Below are 20,118 nucleotides of genomic sequence, written 5' to 3' on the forward strand. Positions count from 1 at the left end.
TGTGAGCTAAAGAGCAATAAAGTGTGCCATTGTTATGGAGGGAAATGTTTTCTTTTTTTTTTCTAAGTGCGTATCCGAACTTTTCCTGGCATGCTGCCAATGTGAATGAAGCACGCTGTAGTGCATTTGTGTCTCACAGGCAACATATGAAAAATACAAAACAAATGTGTCTCAAACAGCAGGATGGCAGTTGTGTTACTTTGATCTGTAATACATGGGACATTGTGTTTTTGTGAATTCAGAAAGTTTTTCTTGTCGTGTCCTCTGAAATGCAGAAAAACTATGACCAAATATGCCCTTACAAACTGCAGTAATTAATTAAAAACAGGTGACCTTCGCTGCAGTTCACTCACAGCTCTCTAAAGCCTTTGAGGAACAGAGATGATTGGTATCATGATTCAAATTCCAGCCTAAGTGAGGCTTTTTGAGAAAGTATTTTACAAGAGTGCCTTGAATTGGTCTTCTTTTAATCCTTTAGAAGTATTTAGGGACGTACATTTATTAGCTTTCTTATTAGCTGAACTGATTTATGTTAAATATGATGCTACTGTATGTGAGTAGACTGATCTAACATGGCTCTGTATTGAGTACTGAGAGACATGTACTTATCAACTTTCTTATCAGACAATCAGCACTATTCTAGTATTTTCATGCTAAATGTGATGGTACCCTAGGTAGCTTAGCATGTAGAAACCTATCAAGTTCAACGTTGTCCAAAGAAAGTACTTAGGCATGTATTACTCTATGTTAAATATAACAATAGAGTAGCTAGTTAGCTTAGCATAATGACTGGAAATCTATCGTGGCTGTCTTTCAAAGATAGTATTTAGTATATACAGTAGGCTATGCTTATTCATTTTCTTATATAAAAAAACAATACCATGTTTATGCTAAATATGATGCTACCATAGTTAGTTAGCTTAGCGTAATAACTGATAATGAATCCTGCTCTGCTTTTAGTTTTTAGTATCCTTTTTGTTACAAGGTGACTATATATATATATATGTATGTATGTATATGTATATATATATGTGTATGTATATGTATATATGTATACACGACATTAATACTTTAATGCTAAATATGATTCTCCTTTAGCTAGTTAGCTTTGCGTAAACTTGGAAACCGCTCTAGCGTGGTTCTATCGAAAGTAAGCCAATCTTCAAATTAGCAAATAAGCATGCTTGATAAAATGACAAACAAAATTTTTTTATGCTGTTTGTTTATTCAATGATCCATGGTACTTAAACTTATGTTAGCCCTGTTGTGGTCCATAAATACCACAAACTTTCCCACAAGTTCCTAGACCAGAATACCAAAATAACACAGCCGTATGAGTGCATAGAGGCTGATGTATGGTATTTTGCAGGCCTTACGTAATCTGTAATGTAATTCACTTAATCGGGTAATGCAAACTGTCCGCTCAGTTTATCTTGTATTGGAGTGAGCATTAGGGCTTCTTTTTACAGTTCAATCCACTAGGGATAGCTTGCCAGGGAAGTTTACATTCTGCCCCTCTATATCTCCCCAGAGGACTGGCCTCATTCTTTTTTTTTTTTTTTTTTTTCTCATTGCTGCCTGCCGAAATTGGTTTCTGGTTGTATACTACGAGGCCGAGCTTTTGAGAGCTGTATCTGCTGATGCAGTTTGTTAGCTTGTGCCGGGAGAAACAGAGAGCTGTTGAAGGAAAATACTAAAAAATAAAACACAAAGGAAAGCTCTCGCTCACAAAATAGCTCAATAGGCTTTCTGTCTTGTCTTTCTTCAAATTCAAGCCTTCAGCAAGGAAGCCAGCGTGCAGATTGTTGAGCTGAGATGATGTGGCGGATTATACAAGGTTGTGACTCCTGCATTCAAAGAACACAGATGGTGTTCATGACTCCTGCCCTCACCTATAATATCATCTGTGGCTCGTTCATCCCTATGCACTGCGAGGATCAGGGATCTCTGACAAAGCACAGAGACAGGAAAAAGTAACCACACTGACAGGAAAAAAAAATATTCACCCATCTCCTTGGCTTTTTATACTATTTCTGTGCTGCATCGGCTTTTGAGCATTTAAATAAATGAAACCCTAAAACCATAAAAATTGTATCCCTAGGTGTATTTGTATCTGTTGTAATTTGTTAGTTTGACAGAGCAAATGCATTCAGTGGATCACACAAAAGCTGAGGTTGCATGATGGATTAGATATCAGAAAATATTTTCCCGTTTCCTATTCATCTGGCAGTGGTGTGAAGGTCACTAAGGTTGGTTATTATTGTTATTAATATCCAAGGAAATAGATGTTTTTCATTCAGCTCTTTGCTGCCTGAAAAGCTGCAAATGGTGTCCTTTGATTGACATTACCCATCCAATATCTCCATCAGTGTCCAGAGTCGAATTTCACGTAATAGATTTAAATCTGAGTGCACTTTGTTATGAGTTCTATGTTGCAAAATGAATGAATTTATGGATTTCCTTTCCCAATAATCCATAAAAACTGACCTCGATTAGTATGTATGCAAGTATGTAAGTACATTAAATTCATTTAGAGGGTGCTATTGTCTAAAAGGGACTTGCATCAATGGACACAACATCAATTTAGAGTGCAGTATATTGCTCAAGGGCACATTAACTCGTGAATGAGAGGCCAGTGATGAAATTATGAAATAGATGGCGAACCTGCAAAACCCCAACGGCTTCCTAGTAGAGCCACACAGACTCTACTAGGAACTCATTTTGGGCTTGACATCAGTTTATACAAACAGGAAATGAGACTTGATTGAAATGCAATTTCAGAATGACTTTAAAGGGTAGCTTCTCGTTTTTATTTCTTTTTTTCTTTTTTTAGTTCACCTGCAGTCAACAAAAAGTTTTTTTTCAAACTTTGCAAAGCCTTCATGTTGTCAAGCTGTAGTACAGACATTTAATTGTCTTTCTGCTTTCTTTGTCACTTATGTTGATTTAGCCTGAAGACACTATAGGTCAGTATGCCTGTGTCATGAATCTGCATTTCAAGATTCCTCTCTCGGGGGATAGAATCACCGTATTTCCCTCCGATGCAATATCTGATCAGCATGCCAGCCCTGGCACATATACCCAAGTTGATATCCTGACAATATTTCAGTCGGAACATTTCAATTTGATGTAGAGGGTAGATTCTGTTCAGGCCATCGCCGAATGTTTATGCAGGTAGGAACTTGTGATAAGGAAACAGACAGATTCTGTCTTGTCATGGGTGATTTGTCTAGGTGACAATGCAGAACAATATTTGGAAGTCCCTATCACACGTGAGGCTGTTTTATGTTTCGACTGCACCGTGGGAAGGAGTAAGCGGTTTCTTAGTAAAGATAATGACAACAGGGCTGTGGCATTACAAAGAGTAATGGTATGTTGTGACTGAGAAGGAATGCCGGGCTTTTGTAAGACACACTGCCACTGTACTCCTCCGTTCAGAGTATGTGGCAGATTGTATCGTTTGCACTTGTTTGCTTTCCGCCCCTCAAACATATTTGCTTCCCCTTCTGTTTTTTTTTTCTCCGCAGAACTAATTCTAGAAACTGTCCAAAATCCCTTTTGAAGTAATTTAATGGAGTGTTTGTATTGATTATGTGCTCTCTCTCGCCCCCTCCCTTTTTTTTTTCTCTCCTCCTATAGTATGTTTTTTTTTCTTCTCCTTTTCAGGGGTTTATGGCAGTATCTTCTTCATTATGCTCAGACCTGTAGGAGAGAGAATCACAAGCTGTTTTTCCTCACTGATGTGCTCATATCATTAATTCCCTTCTGACTGTGGCCTGGCCGGAAGCCAGAGAATTCTAAATCTGTAAGCAGTAAATTGTGTGCCGGGGTGGAAAAATCTATTAGATGTTTGAGCATGCCTCGAATTTGAATGGGAGAAAGAGAGAGAAAGACACACTGTGAGAGAATGAGAGAGAGAGAGAGAGAGAGAGAGACCACCAACACCCGAGCCATATCCTGTTATGGCTCACACTGTAATCAAATTCAGCTCCTTTGGATGGCTATATTCATCAATAATTTGTGTTATTTTATTTCTGGAATGTCACATAATGTGTTTTTCGGCTTGTGCGAGGAAGGGGGTGTGGGGGGTGGGGGGTAGAAGGCTGGTGGATGTTTAAACAATGAGATTGGCCTCAGAGGAAATGAAGAGCTCCGTTTCTCCATTAGGGAGGTCTGAAACAACAGTTGTGTCTCTCTTCTCTCCATTAGTCAGGTCTGGAACAACAGAGATGCTATTGATGTGACCTCTGCCAGCATCTTAAATAGACACAAACGGGATTGAGGTCCTTGCATTATATACACTTTAGAGGCTGGTTTGACTCTAAGGCAAATTTCCGGCAAGATTTGTTTTATATTAATCATTTGTAGTGATTATCGTGTGATAAAAAGCTCGTAATTCATAGGAATCATGAGGTTTTTATTTGAGATTGCGTGTTGATGGAGCAACATTCACTTTCTTTAACAAATTGCCTGCCTGTTCCAGTTACTCTGACTCATACCTAAGTGTTACCCAACCGGCAGGCTTTCTGGAGAGATTTCTATATTAGTCTTTTTTTCAGAAATGAGGCTCATTTGAAAGTATCACAGCAACATTAATATTTCAGCAGAAAGCTTTTGTACATCTCTCCCAGACATGTTTCCTTCTGCGCGACAGCTTCACATTCTGCCTTCAGATAGATAGATATGGATGCTCAGTGGGTTTTCTAGACATCACAGATTGTACAATTAATAACGCTGCATATTTTATGGGCACGCCAGTCCATCTGCTTTATGAATGCATGTAAAACTGTCCTCCTCTGGACACCCTGTCGTGCCTATTAAACGGATTCGAAAGTCAAATCAACAACAAGGTTAGTAATATGCTCAAGTTCTCCTCCCGGGTACAGATTTGAGGTGTCTGTACTTTCAGATTCAAGCATTTCCCTTTTTTTATGCTGCTCAATAAAATGCTGTAGCTTTTTTTTTTTTTTTTTTACCGTACATTTATGAGACTTTGAATTAGTTGTTTCTTTACAGATTAAGATTTGACACCTGAGTGGTGTAATGATTAGCATCAGATATGCCCCTTATTGATCTATTCATAATCGTAATCCTTCATTGTTCTCGGTAGATCGTCTTATCTTTTATTTTAGTTATATTTTCCGCCACAGTGAATTATTTTTCGCCGTATTCATACCATGACTTAATTATTTCTCAATATTGGTGACGCGGGCTCCACTGCTTCTGATAAAGGCACAAGAACATGATTCAGATTATTGCATTATCTCGGACAAGTCAGCGCAGAAGGAGGATAAACAGTAAACAGAAGGTCTCCTCAGTGCTTGCTCATAGGGTGCTTATAGGTTTTTCCTTTTTTTTTTTCCTCGCTGTTACAGTACACAAACTTAAGCGCGCGTTTCGTTCGTTTTTTAACGTGACTTTCCAATTAAACACGACTGTTAAACATCCCGCTCTGTCTCTTGGTGAGATGAGAGACTCGGATCTTGGCTGACTATTTTCAGGCTTTGTAGTTACATGATTTAACAAGACTGAACTGTGCACGTCGATAATAATAACTTCCACGCTATGTGGGAGCGTGTGAACGTTAAATACCCATTTAATTCTACCGTAGCATTACAGTGTTGGAAAAACACTTTCAGTCAGACCTGTGCCAAGGTAAAAATAGCTTTTGTCGCTGATTGCAGATCAGCTTCTCGACATCCACTTAATGTCTTTCATAATCTGTAAGGCAGAAGTGAGCGCCGGCACAAAGCCAGGCTGCAGGAGATATTCTGTAGTACGTAGTATGGAAGATATAGACTTTTAGCCTTGCAGGAATAACACTGTTCATTTCACAGCGCAGAGGTAATGCATTTTTCTTGCATTGAAAAGGTAATTGCCAATGTGGGCTTTGATAGATTCCAGACCTTTACTGGAAGCAGAGTGTGTGTGCGCTGCATAGTCACACATACTTCATTGAGTACATAACTGCTCCTAATGCTTTTATTAAGCCAAAGAGCGACAAATGACGTCATTTGTATTTGTAAACTATCTCAGTGCAGATGGTGTCATATATATTTTGGTTTCTTTGATATACTGACTGTCAGGGGAGTCGGGACGCTGCGCCCTCGCTGCAAACAATAGATCATTGATGCCTCTGTGTCCTCTTTCTCAACCTGTCAGTCCATTTCCTTGTTATGTAGTGGCCTGAGGAGCACTTGGCAAAATGAGAGGCATTCAGCCAGTCTTGTTTTTTTTCCCCCCTCTCTGATTTTCCCATCAGCCATAACTCAAGGAAAGCTGTTGTTTCATTCATTTTATCGGAGCGTAACATTCAAAGTTAACAATGGCCCGGTCAGAGATTCATAGCGCAGGTACAGTCGGAATTATATTTTCAAAGACTGTTGCCGAATGTGGGAAAAAATGCAGCCGTGACGTTCGCGAGGGTCCAATTCTGTCTTATGGCACGCCCTTGTTTTCGCTCGTCACAAAGACTGGCACGTTCTGTGGCAACAAAGGCCTCTGCCAAATAATTTCTCTGATTCATGTTGTTTCCATTTCATGTCACTCTGTCATTATAGTCCACGCAAAAGACAATCACAACATAATAACACGGAAAAAAAAAGAACCCCAGAATGAATAAATAAAAACACCACATAAACCAGAATACCTCTCACTGTCATATTGGATCAGTTTTATTGTGAGATGGAATAACAACAGCGATATTACTGAGGAATCAGAAGCATTTGTGCACGGTGACCTGCGCACATAAACTTGTTATCGCAGTTGGTAGATATTCTCCACTGAAGTCCTTATCACTCCTGTGCAATGTGAGACAAGCAGCTACAAACACAGTATGTGCTGCACTACAGTGATTACAGCTCTGTTAGTAAAGCGGAGGATGGAGGTTTGCCACATCAGAGGTCATGTTCTGTAATCTGGAATGAATGAGTTTAAAGCCAAGCGGGCTGCAGTACATCAGACATTACCTGCCTGTTTATCCAGATTCCGCGTATGTCACTTGAATCGGGCGGCAGTCTTGTGAAAACAGTTTGCACAGGACCGAGCTGGGGAACTTCAAACGGAGATCATTAGGGACTGTGGAGGGAAAACAATTGTTAGTGGTTGTTGTTTTCTTTTTCGCGGTGCCGTTAGAATGTGTAATCACAACTAATTGCACGGCAAAGTATGCAAGAGAAAATCCTGCAGATTGCATTTCTGGGATTTGCTTTTGTATCTTCAATACGCTTTATATCCATGACAGCACATAAACAAGAAATCTGAACAGATGGCGCTGGTTTTTAATGACATATTGCTATCTGTAAAGTCTCCCTCTAAGCCACAGACTAAAACGTCTCCCCTTGGGGAACGCACCGCTCTAGTTGTTATCATCCGCTGCTAATGTCACTCTTTTCTTTGCCACATTGTCAAGTCCTCCAGCTAAATAAATGCAATGTAAATTGAGTATTGTGCTGGATGTAATTATTGAAAAGGGTTCCAGTTGGCTTAACTGTACGGGCTGTTTATTTAAAGCCTTCCTCCTCCGTACAGATCTGATGATAGAGAGAGAGAGAGAGAGGGAGAGGGAGAACGAGAAGTTCTTATATAATGACAGGAATTCACAATGGAGCTATGTTGAATGACAACAGCGCCCCCCCACCCCCCACCCCCACCCCCACCCACCCAAACATCTCCACCCATCACCCCCCCTCCTCTTTCTCATTACAGTTTTACCATTGGGAAACATGCCTGTCCCAAATAGCCTCCAGTGTTATTCTTTTGTCCTGCTTTTTCCTGAAAACATATTAAATCATGTTTCCCTTTAAACAATATACGCCCTGAGAAATAAGTCCGAGTTGATAATGAGGGGCCCATCTTTGAGGAAATACACACGGCAACTTTGATCTAGAATGGCATGTAATTCCTTGCCTGACCCAATTCCCAATCTCCTGATAAGATGTTTTTTTTTTTTTTTTTTTTGCCTCTCCCTCCTTTGCTCTAACCTTCCAGCAGAACTGACTCAAATAGGAACGTGCTGTCCCATTAAAGATACATTTAAAGCCAAACATGTCATCCGTTTCATTCTGCAGGAGAGGGATGTGTGACATGTTGAAAAACGCCGCCTACCACGAGCAGAGCCGAAGAAACCCTCCGTATATTCCTCTTTCTCCCGCCGCTGACAACCTCCGAGATCTCTGATCACAGCTGCTCAATTGAGTTTGTGTCGGACAGGGCTGCGTGACAAATGAGAGTGGCCGTCATAGCGGATAGAGTATCATCACCTGGGTATAACAGCTTTTAGGCTCGTTCAAGGAGAGGGGAAGAGACGCCGAGAGGGGCTTCACTTGTTTGTGTAGGCGAAAAGCAGCTGTAGTTCTGCAACCAAAGATAGTTGATTAAATTTACTCCCTGTGGTATTTGCACATTTCAGGATCTCGCACAGCAGCTTTGTTTGCTCCCAGAATTGACTGCGCCATAAGTGGATTGACCCCCCAAACCCAGCAGTAGTCTTTCATTAGTCAGGATGCAGCCGGGGACCAGACAGGGAACTGTGTTTAGAGCCAATCCATCACTTCACAAAAGGGGATCAACATGGCACAAACTTGCTCGTCGTGGCCGGCCTCGGACCTCGTGGTAGTCGCAGTTTCAAGTTTTCCTCCTCGCGACGGTGATGATTCTGAGGGGCCGAAGACGCGCATAATTTCATCACAGGCTCAAAGTAGACCATTTGGAGTTTTGTGAAAGCTCATTAGTTACGAGGCCCCCGTTGTTTTTTTGATAGTCAAAAGAACCAATTTGGGTTTTTGACAAGGAGCCCCACTGAATAATTCCTTCATGTATTACAGGACCTATTAAATGCAAACTTTTCAATCTGGCAATCAATAAGGCAGGCAGCTTTCCCTGGCCCCGTGCCAGACACATTAGGGCTGCGAGCGATGGTTGCTAGGGAGCTGAGCCTGCTCAGGGGAAAGAATGTTTAATGTAATAGAATCACATAAATCAACTGGAGGAAAGTGCTTATGTTGTTTTGTCTCTTCTCTTCTCTTCTCTTCTCTTCTCTTCTCTTCTCTTCTCTTCTCTTCTCTTCTCTTCTCCTCTCCTCTCCTCTCCTCTCCTCTCCTCTCCTCTCCTCTCCTCTCCTCTCCTCTCCTATCCTCTCCTCTCCTCTCCCCTGTTTAACCGAAAACATTTAATATGGGTGTGTGTTTTTGAGAATGCGGTGCGACCATTTCCCCCCCCCTCTCTCTCCTCTGTCAACCGCAAGAACATCTGGGATGGAATTAAGCTGAGGGAAGTTGAATTTTCTCTGTGTTTATGTGAGTGTGTGTGTGTGTGTGTGTGTGTGTGTGCGTGTACAGCTCTTATGAGTGTGATTACCAGTGTGCACTCTTGTTTTTTCACGCATAGCTGTGTGTCCTCAATCCTTGTGCATCACACTTGAATAAATTGAGGCAAAAATTATATAAACGTTTTTTTTTTTTTTTTTTTTTTTTTCTTTGTCACAGGCCGCTGCCCCACCCTGCTGAAATGAATGAGCCACTTTAGTGCTTTACTATAATTAAGAACAGGAGCCAGCATGCATTGAGGGCTCTCTTTTTCTCCCTTTCTATGTATTACTCTCTCGGCCTGTGTTACTCTCCCTCGCTTTTCTCTCTCTGCACAGTTTCAATGGAACGTTTCCTCTGGGTGTTGATGCCCTTTTGTGAGAATATGAGTCTCTTAGAAGAATTAGACGTGTGAATGTGAAAGCCAGATAGCTCTTAAAGCCACGCTCCACCCACTTTTGCACTCGGAATCTTTTTCTAACGTCACAGAATTTGTGCAGAGCAGCAAATGTGATCGGCTTGAATTCCTGATGCGGTGATTTCACCTTCTCAAACGAGTCCTGCAACACATCCCTCCATGAGCTCACTGTATCCCAGACATCTTATTTAGAGCACAATATGGGCACTGCTTCTGCTCCAGTCCCCACGTTTTGCCAAACCTGCCTCAAGGTTGTGTTCTCTTTAAATTCTGCCGTGGTTTGCGTTCCCTGTGAACACGTCTACTATATTGATACTTAATTTGGAGTAACTTTGTGGCCACCCGATGAACCTCATTTCCGCTCCCACACTTTACTTTGTTTTGGTCTCCGCCCACTCGTGAAGGAAATATCTTAGTCCTAACGAGCAGCAGCTATTTGGATTTAAGGCATTCTGTTGGTTCCCAGAGCCTCGAAGGAGATGACAACAGGCAGGTCATAAATGCAGCAAATATATCATATGGTGACGCAGTAGCATTCGCTCGGCGTCGCATGTTTGCCACCTGCTGAATCTAATTTCAGCTCTGTCTCTTATTTTAGCTCGGTTTTAGTCTCCACCAGCTGCTGAGGTACATATGCAAATATGTCACTAATATGTCACATTACATGGTGAGGTGGTAGCATTCATTTGCAGCCACGTTTTGGCCACCCGGTGAATCTCATTCCGATACCCACTCTTATTTTGCTCTGTTTTGGTCTCCACCGACTCCTTGAGGAAATGTTTTACTCTCAACAACCAGCTGGTTGTTAACGGCTTCTATTTGTGTTTGAGGTTGTGGTTTTAAGGACCGCAAACGAGAGGAATATTACAGATCATTCCCATACTCGCTCCTGAAGGAAATATCTTGCTATAGCTGCTTAATGGTTTAAGCTAGCTGCTAATCTTGTCTGCCTCCTTTCAGTGTTGTTCGGCTGCTCTTGTTGGCCTGCAGCACATGAAAACAAATGAGTCATAAAGACAAAACTTGGAGCTGAAAGACTTTAAAATACGGTGATAGTTGTAATGGAGTTACAATAAGTTTCTTTTTTTTTCTCATCACGTTTTGGCATTTAATCTATTTTTAATACGATATGAAGAATATTCATTGCACATTTGTCTTTATCTTCATCTTTTTGTTTCATAGTCGCATTCATTGAAATTCCGTCAAATCCTTAATAATATTCTGATGGAGTGTCAGCCGCCTAAAAAGGCAGCATGCGGGTTGTGTACATTGTGTGTGTTTGTGTGTGAGAGCACAGCTTGCAGCTGATATAATGAGCAGGGGAGAGGCGAGTCAGTGTGTGTGACTGATGTGATGTTGATGACGGACGGCCACTGAGTCATTTGCAAACACAGTATGTTATTCTGCGCAGATCCATTGAACAAATTTGTAATATTATTCCAATTTCTTTCCCTTTGAAGAAAATAAACAGAGTGCCGGTGCCTGAGCGATCGCTTTGCTTTGTTTTACTCCTGTGCGGTGATTTATCGCTGCTGCATCCCCTGCGTGATTAATGCGATTTTGTTTACAGCAAAGACTAGGTTGCAATTAGCGAATTGTTCTAGCACATTTTGTCTTACCCAAGACGGTGCAGTCATTCACAGATTGGATAGGCGATGAATCATGCAAATTCGATGAATTTATTTCATTGTTTTATGTAATTCTCTCTTCGTAGCAAACACAAGGTTGCGTCTAGTGCAAATGTGACGCCCGCACACATTATTTCCATTTGGTGTCATTGACAGATGATGCTCCCTCTTTATTTGGTCAGGTTTCAATAACATGAAACCAATAGCCAGATCGGGCGCCTGCTGCTGCTTATATGGCCCCCTCTCAGTGTCATGTCGCCTCATTGAAAAGTAAGAGAGAGGAGGTGGATGAATCAGAGATGTGTTCTATATTATGAGAAGAGGCTAAATGGAAACAGGGCAGCCTCGGAGATCAATACGGAGCACGGATAAGAAAGCCTACGGGATAGAGTGTGAATACCAAATAAGAATATACTCCTCTCTCCTCTATCCCTCTTTTCTTCACCAATGTGCTAATCTTTACCTATTTTTGAAGCTTTCTGACTCGGTTTGGTGTAAACATTGGGGTATAAAAATATGACGGTTGACATTATTGGCTCTGGGTTACATGCCTTGCCATTTTTCGCTAACCCCACAAAAGCAGCAGGGGAATCCAGTAAATTCCTTGGCCGAGCAGATAATGTGGAAATGTTGACAACAGCAAATTTGAGCCGAGTGAGTGATTTAAGGACTACAGCGGGTGACAGAAAGCATGAGAGTAATGGTTTTCAGCTTTCTGTGACAAGAGAAATGAGCACGCTCGCCTGAAAGGTCTTGTCAGAGCTTGTGGGCAGCTCAAATATTTTTAAGCTCGCTCGAATGTAAATGACACAGTTTACATGAGTCACATTTTGGTTTTTAATTAGCCAGCGCAGATCTCCTTTTAACTGTCACCAGCCCTCATATTAAAGCTAGTTTTATTACCAGCTTTCGAAGCCGCGACAGAAATTCTCCAATTAAAAAAAAGAAAAAGAAAAAGAAAAAAGAAAAAAGAAAAAAAAGAAATGCAGCAAGTAGATCACCTATTTATTTTTCCTGTTTGGAAATTCAATGATATCAATGATGTTTCATCTAACATTGCAGCAGCTATTCATCCAGTGGAGCAGCTGCTTCAGCCTCGGCTAATGAGTTTCATGTCGTATGCAGCATTTCTGAGATTTTGATTACGATGAGTAATTTATCAAGCTTGTTATGGAAGAGAAACAGAAATTCTTCCTTTGGGGTAATTACAGAAAATATTCTTGCTGATGTAATGTAGTGTCAGGGCTTGTTCCCATCATACTTATTTCCTTTCCTGTTTCTGTCATACAGTCTACAGTGTGACTGCGCAGTACGGCCTCCTCTCTTCCCTTTTTGCTAAATGTATTTCATCAAAGGAAGGGCTGGCTCACTGGAATATTTCCCTGCACAAATAGCATCATGCATGTTGTCATATTTATGATGCTAAGTTGTGCACATGTTATGCAGCGTGTTGCTTTTGCAACGCTGGAGTAGATGAAGATGCTTATTTTTAGAGTCTCATGACAGCCACCGTAGCTAATGACTTTACCAGCCTGCTGTGGTCTGCAGTAGAGTCGCATACAGTGTGATGCGTGTGGTTAGCTTTGCATTTTCCGTAACATGCAGTAAAAGTTTTTACGTGTTTTACTCTTTTCGGGTGGTTACTTTGAGTTCTGTGAATTGTTCAATAAATGTTGATCATTTCTGTGACAAACCAAAGAATTGTTCCATTAAATATGTAAAATGTTGACAAATTGTTCTTGTGTCTGAGATATTTATCCTCACATTAGAGAGCAGATCCTCATAAATGGCACGGCAAATATCAAACTTCACAATTCAGTTTCTGTGGGCGTTGAAAGAAAATCTGCTTTCACGCACTTTTACATTGTTGTTATGCAGTTGCGAGTGATTTGTACATTTTAAAATGCACTAAAGTTCACTGTGCAAGATGTCTTAGAAAGAAGAGTGCCAAAAAGCATCTCATTGATGAGTAATTTTGAGAGGAAATCAAATTTTGGAAGACTCTCAGGAGACAGAAACAGATGTTGCAAAGGGGATGATGTGAATTTCATCATGTTTCGCATTAAAAAGTTGCCGTGTGACAGATGACTCCCTAATTCCCTTATTTCCTTAAATGCACCATCAAAGAAAAACATTTTATTTTTTTTCCTCTATGATGGATTTCCAGACATATTATTAGCAACTTTAAAGTCTCTGCGAGTCGATTTTCATATTGTGGTGAATAGAGAACAATGGCTGCCAGGGAGACAGGAAGTCGGCATAATAGTGGTATGTCCCTTTAAGAAGGAAATTCGGCATCTGGTGTACAGTTGTTTTATTTCATAGGTTCAAAGCAGCACAACAAAAGCTCTGCACTAAACCTACTCATTTTGTTCACTCTTTGTGCTTCGGTTCACATCTCATTTCCCTGTAATTTGCACAGCATCTGTTTTATCATTGCGTGTCATGACACCAGTACCATACCACACCACAGTGTTTCTTAACGCCGAGAACAATACCTGCAATTCTAATGTGCTTCTTTCCACTAGAAGAATAAAAGGAAAAACCAATGTTGTGCTTCCTGACTGATGTCATTTTTAAAGTATTCCAGGCCACGAATGACTCTAGCAGGCTGACCATTTTATATAACTGTCAGGGGTTCAATGGCTCAAACCTCTAGATGAAACATACATTTCAATCACTGGTCCTATCCCTGTTGCACAAGCGGCTCAATAATTTCTAGACCCTTGCCGTAGTCATGCAGTGTCTTGTGTCGGAAAATGTAAAAATCTGATTCCTGTTTGCATATTACCAAACTGATTCGGTCATGGTTCTTTAATCTGGGAAATGTTAGCAAGATCAGCTTCAGCCTGTCATCTCCAGACGCTGTGAAACTCATCCATGCCTTTGTCACATCCTGCTTACATTATTGTAATGCACTCTTTACTCGACTAAATCAGCCATCCTTGAAGTGTCTGCAGTTTGAACAAAGTTCTGCTGCCACACTGTTAATAAGACTAGACATATACTTATGTCTCCTTTTGCATGAGTACATTGTAAGATTGATTTTAAGACGACATAGATTGTCATATAGAATGTCTTCCATATCTCAGCTATATCATTTTTTTTTGCTGGGCTTTTTAACTAGATAATAATAAAGCTATTACTATTATAAGTAGAAGGAATCCTTAACAAACAGATCAAAGCCTTTAAGCTGTCTGTCTGAACCAAAAGGAGAACCAGCTTTTCTATGTATAGCTCCCAAACTAAGCACCAGTTCACTGTACAATATGATGTCAGGAACACATTTTCTAGATTTAAAACACTGTTGAGTTCCTTATCCATCATGCAGCAGTACCATCAAAGCGGCGTCTTATTCTGCTGCCTCCCAGAACATAATGTACAGCCAGAGACTTTAAGAACCATCTCCATTGTCAAGAAGAACAGGATCTCAACACTATGTCAGAGTCAGTCTGGGATTATATGAAGAGTGAGGAGACACTGAGGAAGACTAAATCCACAGGAGAACTGGCAAGCTTGGAAAATATACACTGCCAAGTTCCTTGAAAAACTCACAAGTGTACCTAGTCACTCGAAACCAAAAATCTGCGTAAATATATGCTGGTTAAGGAGTATGAGTGTATAGCGCAGCATAGCAAGGAGCCTGTGTGCTGTCAGACAATGTAGCATTCAGATAACAATACCACTTGCGATTGTGTGTGAAATGAATTGCATAACAAGAGATGATTTTAAGCTGTGTGTGTGTGTGTGTGTGTGTGTGTGTGTGTGTGTGTGTGTGTAAATAGGTATTTACTCTCCAACTAGTAGAAAACGGCCTGGCACGTGTAGAAGCGTCTGGAATCGAGCAGTCGCAGCAGGCATATGGAGAGTGGAGATGCAGGTTTTTTTTTTTTTTTTTTGGCAGATTGCGCCGTCCACTTGAGAAGATTGGCGGACAGAAAAGGGAGCCGAGATGGGTCTTTTAAAATTAAGCAGCGGAGTCGATTAACGGCGACCGCGTATCGAAAGGAACCAATCAAAACTGTGGGGCAGGAAATGGGAAGAGACTCCCGCTTTTAATCCTCAGCGTGAGTTAAGCATCAAGTCCTACAATGCAACTTGATAGCGTTTCTCATTAGGGCCCTCTTGGCTTGTAAACCCCCGACTCAGTGCTCTCCTCTTTGGGTTCTCTATTACAAATTTGAGGCTGAGATAACTCGACACCTGATGAAAGCTTATCCAGGGCCGTGATAAACATGACACACCGGCCGATGTAGATGCGTTAAGTAAGTTGTAACTTTAATACATTTGTAGAGAGCAACACATGTATAATACAGTGTTATAGAGTATCTGAATTTATTGAGTGCTGCAGTGACTGAGCGGTTGTAATGTCAGCTGTCCTGCAGAGCAGTTATGACCCTGACACTATTGTAGTTTATGAGGTCAGGAGCTTTACAGCGTGTTCTGAAAATAATCTGCCGCACCGCAGCTGTTTGATCAACACACTACGCTATTGCTAGTAATGGGCAGAGCAGAAAGAGAAAACAGGGGGGGGAAAAAAAAGGTCCAGAGAGAAAGAAACAAATTGTTCTCACAGTGTCTTCCAGCTCTTTGACGACACAGCCCCAGCCAATTAGAGAGCTTACAGTGAGATAAGGACGTCCTTTATTTTGAAAGGTCGGGCTGTAGGAACAAAAGGAGGATTTTTTTAAGTGAACATACTCTCATTCCACATTACACGCACCAACACACACACTGACATGCATACTTTACAACGCCTTTGTACAGTTATTAATGCCCCGCGGCTCTCTCTCCAAATTGAATCTAATCAAGTGAAATGCTGTGAGGGTCCTCGGGAGAAAGAGCAGGTCTGACGGTGACCGCTTACAATAAAATCCCTGACATTTGGAAACAAAGCCTGCACTACCTCTGAGCTGTAATTGCGTGCGACACACGCCGCAATCTTGGATAAACGCGCGTGGTGGCGGTGCGATGTGCACGTACGCATGAGTATTTATACATCTGCGGTCTTTGTGGCACCTTTGTGGCGTACGGCATCTGCATGCATGCATGTGTTTGCGCAGCGGTTGAAAGGCTTTAATAATTTCTTTTGAAGTGGTCGTCACTGGAGTACAGTGGAACTAATTACGCTGCTTGTTGGCCATGCAGCTGCTGTAAAAATGTTATGAATGGAGTCCTTCATCTCCTGTTTCTGCTGAACGTTACAGTGATTTTCATCGGCCTCTAGTTTCATAAAATAGCTCAAAAATAAAAAAAAAAAATGAATCTGTTAAGGCCGCCTGCCTTTGGGAAGGCAAGGTGAAAGTCTGGATAGTTGGCCACCCCTGAAATATTAACTTACCAGCAAAAATTCCCATGAATGTCATATCCAAGGGCTTTGTAAAGCGCAGACAGGACGGTGAATAATTCATGTAAAAAATTGTGTTTCAAACTGCCGGACACTGCTTCATCAACTGTTGAACCGTGTAGCCGGCTTTGTAAGCCATAAAAATATTAGCACTTTACTTCAAATGGCCGTCTGTAGGAGGGAGTGGTGAGTCTGCAGAATGTGGCACAGGCGACGGCTTCCAGAAACAATGCGCATGCATAATTTCTGTGCGCGTTATGATTGGACAGTTTATTATACGGCATTGTCCTCTGTGTTAACTCTGCTGAGGTTGTGTGTTCTGTTGTGATATAACCACCACAGTGCGAAGATTAGAGATGTGTTATGATCAGATTGTTCCTACGTCATGTGTTGATAAGGGACGCCATTTTTATTTATTTTTTATTATTTAAACTGATCAAATAAGACATCTCATATCTCTTTTTATATAATGTCTTAAAACTATTCATAAATGTTAAAATTACTGTCACTATGATATTAATACTTATCCACGTGAGTCATTTTGAGCAAGACGTTCAGGCCTTCTCAAAATCTGATTATCTGATGTTATATATCGCACAAAGTCGTTCTGTAACTTCAGCACTTGCGGCATATATTCAGAGAGTTTCCACTCTGTGTTTTTGTGTCTAAGCTCAAGGCCTGTTTTATGGCTGTAGCACTTATTGGCACGTAAAACTAATCAGATTTAGTGAGCACAGGGCCCTCTCCAAAGTAATCTAAAGGGAAACACTGGGACCTTTATTGTCTTTAAAAACAGGGAAACCTCTCATTCACAGTATTTCTTGCCTAAAGTTACTTTCTCAACCATTTCCTGCTGCATAAAAAATAATAGCCAGGCACGTAATTAGCTCGAGATTATTATATCTCTGCCGTGTGGGTGGTAGGAGATGTGCTCTGTTGTAATTAAGCGTATCAACCTGCATTTGCTATCACCTGCAGTAACCTGCAGCCAACTTCCTGTTAGTTGCATAACAACAACAACGACGAAACATATGTGAGTGAGGCGAGGATTACGCAGGGGAAGATCTTGTGAGCACGTACCGCTGATAAAATTCACAGACCGTTTCTGTGTACACGCTGTATCTGGTAGTGACTTTATTTCCACGCCGTGACTTGTGCAATGTCTCCGACACTCAGCGTGACTTTATCTGACTTTTTTTTTTTATTTTATTTTAGCCTATAATAATATACTTTCCGTTGTAACTTCTCAGACTGTGACTTTATGGTGTTTTTATAAGCCTGGGATGGCAGGCGAACCTCCACATATTAAATACCTAAACAACTACTTGATGGATTGCTGTGAAATTTCATACACACACAGTCGTCCCCCCCCCCCAGGGTGAATTGTGAAAACTTCCTTTAACATTCATCCACCACTGTCAGCACATTTCAACATTTGTATTTGTCCTTTATGACCAAATACCTTGAAAAACTAAAAACACTCCATCAGCTGTTTTTTTTTTTGTTTTTTTTTCCATGAACACCTGAAACTAAATTCTTACTGAACATCAGCAAGCGGCGAATATGTCCTGAGGCCTTGTTCTTACACGGTGTCGGTGTAATATTAACAGTTTGATAGTCTATCAGCATATCTCCCCAGCTTTTATGGCAGTTTATTGTGTCAGCTCAAACTGTACTTCCTGTCCCGAGGTTCTCCAAATAACGGAAGAGATTTCTTTGCCAGTTAGCTGTCACAGATGATAATGAATTAGCCGAACGTACATGTTGCCAGTGGGATTTTAATGACACACGCCCAGCAACAGCGTACACAGTGTGGTGGTAAAAGTCTTGGCTTTAGTGGGAGGTTTCGCTATTACCTCAATGAGACAGCCGAGTGTAGATTTAAAAGCCTGATAAAAGACTGTAGTGTTGACTTCCTCATGCGTTTAGAAGGGCAACAAGTCCAGGCGTCCCAATTAGCCAGCCAGCAAACATCCATTCACACCTTCATTGTCTGAATTGCTCGAAGGACTATAAGAAAACACCGGTCAGTCATTGCAGCAAGCACCTAGAGCTGTTTTGACTTTCCTCTTGTCACCTCAACAGCTATGCATGTCATGCGTTTCAAACATGCAGTCCGACAACCTTATGTATTTGTACAGCATACGCGATAAGGCGTCCTGTCAGCTCGGGGAAATGTATTATTACTACAAGGAAAGGATGTGAAACTTTCATGAAAGCTATTTAAAGTCACAATGAAACGGCAACGCTAGAGCATCTTGCTTCCTGAAGGTGATGCATATCCTGCAGAGAGATGAGTTTATGTTGGACAGCAGAGGCAGAAATCAAGGTGGTGAAGCATTAAAATATATTTAACTTCACTTATTTTAACTTCAGCGGGACAGACGTTTAAGATCTCGAACATTACAAGCACTAAAAAGTAAAAGGATCACATTTGCAGCGGTTGGCAAGTGGATGTGCCTGAACATAACGGCGGCTATATAATAATCTATGAGAGAGAATAAAATGGTGAAAGAGGAATGGAAGAGCGAATGTGTCCTGTTAAATTAAATGCTGCTATTCTCAAGAGCACTTGGAAAAACAAAATGTCTCTTTTTTTTTTCCCTTCAGAGCTCTCCCTGTCCAATGTCAAATTCAATATGCTGTAATCTTTGTGGACCTTCTAACTGTATGTCTGTATTTTGTGTGTTTTTCAGGCCAAGAGGAGGACGGCCGGAAAGTTTTGGTCCTCAGTTACCCCCAGTATTGCCGCTACCGCTCGGTTTTGGCACGGCTCAGAGAGCAGCCATCCTCTCTGCTCATAGACCACACGGTGCTGGCGCTGGGCGGCATCGCCGCGTTGGGTGGGAGCACGAGGATCCTGTACTGCCGCGACACTTTCGAGCATCCCGCCCTGCTGCAGAACGAGAGCATCTGTGACGAGTTCGGTGAGTCTGGCGTTACTTTGAGGTCTGATCGTAGCCCGTAGACGTATCAGCTCATCTGAAATGCCAGCAGCTATTACAGTAGCTGTTTATGGGGCTTCGGAGTGGTGCACATCAAACTCCTCATGTCCTGATCCCTGAACAGAAGCTCTTAAAACACTCTTCCCACTGTACGGTTCATCTCCTACTCCCAATTATGTCATTTTGGTTAGCTGGGCCATTTGTTCAAGTCTGCTTTTAGAGGGAAATTGGTGTTAAGTCATTTAGTTCCATTGTGTGAACTGAAGAAAATGTTCTTGGGTCCATTTAAAAATGTAACTCACACAAACGCGGTCTATCAAAGTGAAGACAATCAAAGGGCAAAGAAAACAGAGCTACTGTATTATTTGAGCTCCAAAATATAACACCCATAATCTCCAAAACAACAGCATTTAATGAGCTGAGAAAGACTGCCCTGTTTATGGTCCTCTGACTACGCTTTTTGCACCGAATCCGC

The 20,118-nt window shown here is 41.3% G+C and overlaps 1 protein-coding gene across 1 annotated transcript in view; it reads left to right on the plus strand.

The window, feature by feature from the left end:
- Window positions 1-20,118, plus strand: part of arid5b (AT-rich interaction domain 5B) — a 72,490-nt gene that overhangs the window by 12,292 nt on the left and 40,080 nt on the right. Inside the window, exon 4 of the mRNA XM_047602224.1 lies at window positions 19,395-19,625. Coding sequence (XP_047458180.1) covers window positions 19,395-19,625 — 231 coding nt within the window. The remainder of the gene's footprint in view (window positions 1-19,394; window positions 19,626-20,118) is intronic.

Source organism: Mugil cephalus, chromosome 13 (assembly GCF_022458985.1).
Source record: "Mugil cephalus isolate CIBA_MC_2020 chromosome 13, CIBA_Mcephalus_1.1, whole genome shotgun sequence".
Taxonomy (NCBI): domain Eukaryota; kingdom Metazoa; phylum Chordata; class Actinopteri; order Mugiliformes; family Mugilidae; genus Mugil; species Mugil cephalus.